Raw genomic sequence first — 9,508 nt, forward strand, 5'->3', positions numbered from 1 at the left:
TGCTGAATCAAACCAAGCGGAAGGTGAACCCAATGCTAATTTCAATTCTGTCGTTCAGTATGAGTCACAGAAAAGTTTCATGATATTTAAAACCAGACTCCCAAAATCCATCAGTCCTAATACCAATCAGCAGCGACTTAATTGTAAACCACACTTCAGACCTTTGGGGAACTTTGTCCGCTGAGTAATGGCGGAAAGCAAAAATAGAGAGGGGATACTAATACTAGTAACAAAAGCAGAATGGTTATTTTTTTATCAACACACAAATATACATACAAGTGATCATCGTTGTTACAGTGAGAAAATTTGAGGCACAACAATGCTACATATTTGTTGTCGCTTCTGTGATCTCTTCCGAAGAGATGGTCTGCAAGGTAAGAAAACAATTCTACTTCTTTGAGCGAGCGCAAGTAACTCTTACTAAAATGTTGTGCAAATATTAAATAACATTTTCAAAAGTTGAAAAAAAAATTAAAAAACCTAGTTGAACTCGTTCAGTTTTGTCCTTGAATCAAATAACACTCAAAAATTTGATAAGAATAATAAAAATATAAATTAAAACAATATTATAACCAAAAAAAATATTATTATAATTATTTTATTTCCTTATTTCAATAAACTCACTTTTAAATGCTCCAAGAACAATCTTGTTGTACATGACAATTGCAAAATGGTTAAAATGATATTTTTTAAATGACTTATTATTTTTTTCAAAAAAATTAGAAATGACGGATACTATTATTTTAATTAAATTTTAAATTCACATTGTCATTTTATTTAAATTCTGATTAAAAAAATTATATAGAATGACTTCATTTAATCCATAAAAATTAATTCTAGATATTAAAGTACTATAGAAACAGGTCCATAAAATATAGCAAGGCAGCCCAGTGCCCGAATGCAGGGTCAGGGGGGAAGGGGCAGACCAACATCATAAATGTGCCTGAGTTAATCTTTTCGAACAGATGTATTGTCTACTTATTTTATTGGTATTTGCCAAATGAATTTAATGAGAAAGGGGGATGGTTTTATGAAGTTACCTGGTCCTGGCCAGCAAAATCATTATCTCGTGTGAGGAAAAGCATGCAGTGGCACTCCTTCCTGTCAAGGCAATATTTGAGGTAGAATATAAAGGCTAGACCAAGTAATTATGATAATGAAATTGTGAACTATAGGAAACTACTATTTGTGAAAAATAAAACACTGTATTGAAGCCCCCCATACTTTCATCTTCCCCATCACAATAATGTGTTAAATTAACAAAATTAATAACCAACCTAAACATATCCAAAACAGGCTTATCTCACATTTATATAATTCAAGCAGAGAGAGTTGCCCTTGTCCAGCAGAAATGTATAATTATAGATTAAAATTCTTTTACAATGCCACAGAAGGAGTCATGGCTCAGGCACATTAACAAAATTTTCACTATAGTGTTAAAAGTAATTGAAAATAAATTATAAACATGAACATGCATGCTTGATACAGGTTCCACACAAAAACAAACATATAAGCCAGTTCACAAAGCAACCATGCCACGTCAGAGTTGTGCGACAGGCATGCAGCAGTCTTATGCCACATTTTGAAAAGGTAATTTTCATCATTTGAAACTGCAACCCCCAGAAGTAGTGTTCTGCATATCTAGCGTGGGTGTGATGTCGCATGCACTCAGAAGGCAAAGATGCAGCATGGGTACAGACAAGGCACACACACTCGGGGTATAGACCCTAACCACAAACCAAATTTAATTCAAATCAATACCAACCCCACCTCCAAAAACTTTTAAAACCTGCCATATATAATAAGTACATGTTGCCGTCCTAAATTCTTAAAAGACATAACATTTGGATATTTTTCTTGAGCGAACCAAATTTGATTTGACTTTGTTTTTATTTTATGATTTGGTTGACGCAATATTTCCATTTAGCAAATTAGGGAAGTATGCCTTTCAGAATTTAGGAAAGTTGAATGAGAAACTAATTAATTATATTTACATGTCGTGGTTTGTAAGCATTTGGAGGCAGGGTTGATTATTGAATTAAATTTGGCTTGTGGTTAGCATTGTTCCCAATGTGTGTGTCTTGGGTGCGCTCATGTAGCATCTTTGCCTTGCAAGGCTGTGTGGCATCAGTGTGTGTGTGTAACAAAAGCAGCTCAAAACAGGAGGCAACCCCCAAGGCTGAGGAAAGCCAGATGAACACAACAACAAAGGTAGTTTCTATGACTCGAACTAATAATGCTCAAATCTCACCTGTTTTCAGAGTGACAGTCCACTACTTATTTTGATAAGATAATCCTGTCAAGATATTTACTCCAGAATTCCCAAGATTTTAACCATTTGGTGTTCACGTCAATTAAAGTCAATGCTCACAACACACTTAAATATACCATGGGACCTTAACTTGTGTACACCCAACAGGTTTTCATCCAAAATGAATAAAAAGAAGGCAGAGACTCCAAACAAACCCTAACATAGGCCTCCCATAGTTGGAACCTCAATTGCCTCCATTAATTATTCTCATGCAGGTTATAACTCCATATTTAGGATGAAGGATTAGTTGTTGTCATAGTTGTTGTCAATTCAATATAGATGCCAAATTGCAAATTACCAATCACCTTTCTTAAAATCTGTCACATTCAGTGAGATAACTATATCGTATGTTAAGCTAAGCAAGGCCATGTAAAAGTATTTACTCTTCTTTCAAAATCTTTCAATCTTTCATGTAACAAGTTAAAGGGCAAAAGACACTGATCGCCTACAAGTTTGAATAAAAAGACACTGACCTTCCTCAAGGGCTTAAAAATCCAATGGACGCTCTAGACATTTGGGATGCTTAAACCTGCTCCAGCTAATTTACCAGTAGCCAAATAAAATTTACAAAAATTGACTATTTGCTCTTGATGCCATAAAATAGCATCATAATGGCTAGAATTTATTCCCAATCTTGAGAAATCATAACATTAAAATTTGGACCCAAGAAAATAAAAATGAATAAAAGTATTTCTTATAAATTTTCTTGACAAAATTGTGTAATCCCTCCCACTTCCACACAAGAAAGTGCAAACTCTATGATTGGGGATCAATTTCTAGCCATTGTTATGTTGTTTCCTTTCATGTGCGCCAAGGGAAAAATAGCCATTTTTGAAATTTTATTTGGCTACATGACAGTAAATTAATCATTGAAGAGGGGGGGGGGGGGGGAGTTACATTCTTGAAATCAAATGTCCAGGGAAAATGGGAGATACTTCAACAAGAAAGTATATTTCATTTTTTTTGGTTAAGAAGGCAATTTAGTTTTTGTTATTTTTTAATATATTAGTCTTCAACAAATGATAGTTGAACACCATGTTACAGGTAACTCATTTGTCAGATTCCATGCAAACAGCACAGCCGCTTCAATATTTTCCATGGTTTTAAATAAAGGCCGTGACCGTTACGTAACACCGTTACGTAAAGGTTTTTTGGTTTACCGATACCGTTACACACCGCGAAATCAGTGGGAAGAAAAATCACGGCCGTAGCGGCCGTTACGGACCGCGACCGTTACGTAAAGGCCGCTACGGCTGTTACGTAACCACTACAGGACTGTTACACCAAAAAAATATTTTATTTTTTACTTTTTCTTCTCACTTTTTCTCTCTCTTTCATATATCATTATCAATATACCAAGTGGCAAGAGGTGGAAAAGATTATAATGAGGATGACAATGATACAAAATTTACTTTTTCTTTAAATACTCACAATGGATGCATTAATTAACAATTTCAAAATACTAACTTGTTAAGAAATTTTTTTTTTTAATAATATTAGTAATGTGTTATTTATGTTCTTCATTTTTCAACTTCAACCTTCTTTTTTTTCTAGCTATTTTATATTTATATTATTCGTATGTCTTATGTGTCTAATAGATTAATGGAGTGTATAATGTATTTTATTTTATTAATTCATTTAGCACACATAAGAATTTATCACAGATAAGAACAATGAGAAGTATAAATACGCGCACACCCGTAATTTTCTATCAATGATGGTTTAAAACAAATGTAAACTTGTTGCCCTTACCAAATAACTTAGTTACTCGAACTAAAGGGTCCAAAATACACTAAAACCCTTTCTAAGAATGGCCAAAAGCTTAAAACATGCAAGTACGCTTATATGCACAAGGTTATGCGTGCTTAAAAAAAATTCATGGCCGTTACACCCGCTTCCCGTTATGTAACATCCGCTACTCCTGCTTCCCGTTACACCTGTTACCATTACGTTACGCTACCCGCTACCGCGATTTAAAACCATGATATTTTCATATAAAAAATATTCACATAAATCTGTCAATGCAATTCCCTGTGCAGTCATTGAGTAGTTACATTAGGTGAAAGTATCAAGTTTCAAAATCATTATTAATTGTTAAGGCATGTACTGCACAATCACATTCTTAGGAACCGGTGGTTGAAAGAGATATTAATCAAGTGGCAACCTATACTTTCTAGAAGATACAAAGCACCTATACAGGAATATTGGCAGCCAGCAAGATCAGGCTATTGTCTAAGAAAAATATTGGCTGGATAACTTTCATCTCAATAATCTAGTACCAACAATATTGACTTTTACTTAGAGCATTACAACTATGTTAAATCCAAAATCCAGCAGGTCAAGAAATTTGAAAATGGTACACATATTTACCTCTCTCTCATGGGAACACATGGACAATTCCAAAAGCCCTGCCCTGCTTCAGCAGGTTTGTCATCATAATGCCTGAAACAAAAGGGAAGACATTTATAACACGAGATGAATATATTCATGTAGATTCCATTGTAGGTTTGCAAGTTGGGAGGAACATAGAAAAAAGGCAAGAAATTCTGGGGTCAAGAATAATATCTAACAGAAAATATTTACCTACAAGGGCAAAGTGGTGCACCCAGTGAATCTTTATGCTCCGCCAAACCCTGTATAATTCCAAGATCAGTTTCTTTTATTTATATTGCCATACTATGCACACAATAAATAAATATATGGTTGTGCAGTAAATACTTAGTGCCAAATAAATAATAAATAAATAAATAGTAGGTCTTAAATATGGATATTAATCCAACATGCTTATTCCCTACTGCAGTTTCCAAACCCCAAAGAGACGCATCCTCAAGATAGCATCCAAAAGGTAATAAAAGAGCGAAGATGATAAAGAATGGCATATATCAACATAGAACACAGATCAAGTCTGTTTATCTAAAAGCTGTGGTAGATCTAAATATTCTAATATTTTATTAAAACAAAGAATATCAAGACTCCATACCTTAATAACAACAGAGGTAACACCTTTGTCAATGCAAAAATATGTTCCAGACTTACGAGCGTATTGCTCAGAGAACTTCCTCATTATTTCAACAGATTTGCTTGAAGGTTCCACTGAAAGACACACGATAAGTTATTTTATTAATAAACGTAATCATAAATCTGTTGGTTCCACTAACACAATAAGTTCTAACAGTCATAAACCAATCATGATTTACATATGAGGGGCATAGACAGCTTTACAAAACAAAGCCACAAAGTAATTTTGACAGGATATGCAATACTACTATTTCATAGTGGCAGAATACAAGTAACCATGAAAGGGTTGGCAACATTATAGTGGGGCAAGATGTGCAAGGAAATTACCTTCTGTGCTAAAGTCTAACGTTAGCATGCTCTCATCTATAGCTTAAAAAGGCTAGCCTTTGTGGTGATTTAGAGGTTGGACACCAGAACTATATAATCACAATTAAGGGATGCATAAATAAGTTTCATCTCTCAAGGTATCACAAAAAATGTAATTTGTCACACAAGAAGATCAATGCTTACATATGAATTTCCAAAAAGCTGACTCAAGTGTCAAGCTAAAGAATTTTATAGTAATCCTGTCAAAGTTATTTTCCCAAAACTTTATCCAAACTCTACTCTGAATGACGATGTGCACCGTCAATTTTGTGGTTTTCTTTTCATCTCTCAAGGAATCACAAAATATGTAATCATCACACAAGAAGATTCTTTCATCTCTAGTATAAATGCTATCGCATGAATTGGCTAAAAGCTGATTCAATTATCAAGATAGAGAATTTTCTAGTAATCCTGTCAAAGTTATTTTTCCAAAACTTTATCCAAGCTCTACTCTGAATAACAATGTGCAATGTCAAGTTTGTGGTTTTTATTTTTGTCACTGATATCTCCAAGAGCTAAAAACTAAATTGGTTCCTAGTTAAAACAAGGATTAGAAAGAAAGAAAGGAACAGGGTGGATTGTTATTCACACAGATGTCTGGACATCTTTACCTTTTGATTAGTGGGGATACCACGAAGCTAAAAGAATCTTGTTAATAAATATAAATTTTGCTTCACAACTACCACCTAACTGCAGATCACACCTACAACTCAACAGTCAACCCTATAATGATATATAATCATAGAGGGATATTTTTTTCTCATTAGTAAGTAGAATTATTGAATTAGTGAGTAATGAAGTTAGCAAAAGCTTTCTTAAATATGTAAATTTTTGTATACAAAACCAGACCACAGATTTCTTTCTATGGATATTTCATATTTATGTGATAAAACAAATATTTTATTCCTTTACCCCATGATTTAGAGCTTGGAGCCCAGAGCTAGTATTTGGAATTGTGTGGATTTGAACAAAGCACAATACAAAACTATACTTAAATTTGCCCAAATTCACATAAAACCCAATCAAAACCTGAAGTCAGAACAGCCTTCAGGTATGAAAAAATTGCTAGTGATTTTTTTTTTTTTTTTCGAAGGCCATCGAAAGTGGAGTTTGGTCGCACTGTTCCTCTCTAACTTACATTAGTTTCGTACCTATTTAATCAAACGAGTGTGAAAATTCACCACCTTCCACCTCAACTTCATCTCCTACCACAAGCAAGTTATCATAATAAATGCCTAAACTTCGCCGAAAGCCGAAATGATGAAGCCACGTGAATTAACAAGCACTAAACTAAAAACAACATCAACAAAAAAAATTGGACAAAAACCTCACACAAATGAGTAACTCGAACATAGGAACCCACAAAAGAACATTAAAATTTAGGGAAACGAAGGCGAAACTCAAACAACCAAACACGCCCTCCATTGACGTCAAAACGAGAGAGCTTTGGAGCAAGGGAGCAATATACCTGTGGCCCGGACGACAGCACGGGGCTGATGGAGGCGCCTCGGAGGAGAAACGAAGGCCGCCATGCCGACGCCGCAGGCGGGGGAGGAGGAAGTTGCCGGAAGAGTCATCGCCACCGAAGACCGTAACGAGACCCACACTCTAGTACTCCGCAAGTTATATATATCGCGGATTTTAATTTTGAAGTATTGACTTGAGAGTTAGATTTGGCCTTTGGGTTTGAAGGGGCAGTGCCCGCCACTCGTTCGGATATTAGGCGGAGCGGAAATGTACTGAGCCACTCGTACTCGGTGGTAGTCGGCTATCCGAGAAGAGGTTAGGTGCTCCGCGCTCATCTCTCGATGTGGGCCCGCTTGGAGCGTTTAGTGATGGACGCTTAGGATGGTGCCACTTAGTTCATCAGGCCCACCTTGAACGCAGCGTTTTGCCACCAAAAGAAAACAAATCAAGAGTAATACCTGCCAGTCCCTTTTAACTCACTGGGAAGAGGACAGCGGAGGAGTAGCGAGGTTTCGTTGGCTGATGAGCTGCTGGTCTGATGTGTACTATGATGGGAAGATCTTAGAATTTATAATAATCGTGTGCGTGCGCGCTCTAATTATAAATATTATGAATGGTTGAGGTTGGCCGTCATTCTCTTGTCTATCACTTCATGTTATATCCGTACTAATTCATATTTGGGAAGATCTTAGAACTTATAATAATCGTGTGCGTGCGTGCTCTAATTATAAATATTATGAATGGATGAGGTTCGCCGTTCATATCTTGTCAACCTCTTCATGTTATATCTATACTAATTCATATTTTCATGAACCCCATGAACTTGTTATATATATTTGCACTAATTCATGTTCTCATAAACCTATCCCATATGTCTAAACTAATTCATGTCCTTATATGGACCTACCCGTATATTTGCACTAACAAAATCAATATTAGTTAGTTTGTGAAGGCTATAAAAGCCTCCTCCCACATAGCGAAAAAAGAAAGAAGAAAGAAGAAGAGAGAAATAAAGAAGAAGACGAGAGATATAAAAGAAAATGGAGAGGTATTTTGTGCAATACCAGTTATATATTAATTTGTAATACTTTTTTAAAATATTGAAGTTCTAATCTCATCCGTTCATCAAATAGGTATATCTGAACCACGTAAAATTTCTGTCTCGTCTTATTTAATTTTCTATTTATTTTTTTGCATATTTTATAACACATTATCAGTACGAGACTCTAACTAACTGAGTTATGTATTTAATTCTTATTAAATTTATTCATTTCTTATAAATTTTACTCCATAAGAATATAATATTCTCTAGAAGAGAATATGTTTTTTTTTAAAAAAAAATTAAAAAGTATCAATCTTCAAATTCCCTAATTTATTTTTTTTCATTTTTAATTTTTTAAAATTAATAATTTAATTATGCATCAATCATATACCAAGTGATTGACACCATTTAGCATATTGTGAATGCATGTGTGTGCATGCGGCGAGGTAATCATACCACCGGGGGCTTGCTGAAAAAGGTGAGTGCTCTACTAGGTAGTTTCTTAGTATCAGTGCAAAGGATGCTACTTGTATGGACGGGTAGGCATCTCAATCCTTGGAAACCTTTGCCTTTAAAATAATAAAGATGTGTATACTAGCGGCGAGGTAATTCTTCACCCGAGGGCTTACTGAGTAAGGTAGGTAATTTTTGGTACAAAAACAAAGGGAAGCTGCTTGTATGGGCGGGTAATCTTCCCTATCCTTGGGGACTTTCGCCTGTATAAAAATTATGTACTTGTACATATTGGATGTGTGTATGACATTAGATGTCGGGAATGTTATTAATGGTACATTTTCTCAGTTGTTATTGATATTATGTGAGAAACAGTTTATTTTGATATGTAAATATTAAAACTTATTCGTCACACACTGTTATAATTTATTCCACCCTTACTGAGAAGTGTCTCACCCTAGTGGATTAACAATTTTTCAGGTTTTTTTGGAGACCAGTTTTGAAGGCCTAGGCTGGGACTGTTTTTGCTGGTTTCTTTTTGGGTTATTGTGAGATACTGATATATATATATATATATATATATATATATATATATATATATACAAATATATATTTGTACTGGGTTATGTTTTAAATTCTGGTTGTGGATATGGATATTTGGATGTTGTAGTGTTCGTTTTGGGGTTGTTATATAGAACTCTGGTATTTATTTGAGATTATTTATTTATATTCCGCTGCGTACATGTTAATTATGGTATCATATACAAGTGATTGGAACACGAGGCACCCGAGCCCCACTTGGCGGGTTTGGGGCGTCATATTGTGGTATCAGAGCATTAGGTTATAAGTTC

At 34.9% G+C, this 9,508-nt stretch overlaps 1 protein-coding gene across 1 annotated transcript; it reads right to left on the bottom strand.

Moving 5' to 3' along the window:
- Positions 1–224: 224 nt before the first annotated feature.
- LOC131168222 (ferredoxin-thioredoxin reductase catalytic chain, chloroplastic) lies at positions 225–7,661 on the bottom strand. Its single transcript, XM_058127514.1, has 6 exons — positions 7,164–7,661; positions 5,292–5,404; positions 4,895–4,944; positions 4,682–4,753; positions 1,041–1,101; positions 225–367 (listed from the first exon to the last, which is right to left on the bottom strand). Exons 1-6 carry the CDS (start codon positions 7,270–7,272, stop codon positions 323–325), a joined length of 450 nt encoding a protein of 149 aa, XP_057983497.1. The 5' UTR covers positions 7,273–7,661; the 3' UTR covers positions 225–322.
- Positions 7,662–9,508: the final 1,847 nt, after the last annotated feature.

This window comes from Malania oleifera, chromosome 11 (genome assembly GCF_029873635.1).
Source record: "Malania oleifera isolate guangnan ecotype guangnan chromosome 11, ASM2987363v1, whole genome shotgun sequence".
Taxonomy (NCBI): Eukaryota; Viridiplantae; Streptophyta; class Magnoliopsida; order Santalales; family Ximeniaceae; genus Malania; species Malania oleifera.

What these genes read in the sequence shown, in the direction of transcription:
- LOC131168222 (XM_058127514.1), bottom strand. Translation starts at nt 7,272, where the DNA reads ATGACTCTTCCGGCAACTTCCTCCTCCCCCGCCTGCGGCGTCGGCATG. An exon ending in GCACCACTTTGCCCTTGTAG is followed by an intron (nt 4,754 to 4,894) that starts GTAAATATTTTC and finishes CTTTTGTTTCAG; the next exon opens with GCATTATGATGACAAACCTG. An exon ending in ATTTTGCTGGCCAGGACCAG is followed by an intron (nt 368 to 1,040) that starts GTAACTTCATAA and finishes CTTACCTTGCAG; the next exon opens with ACCATCTCTTCGGAAGAGAT.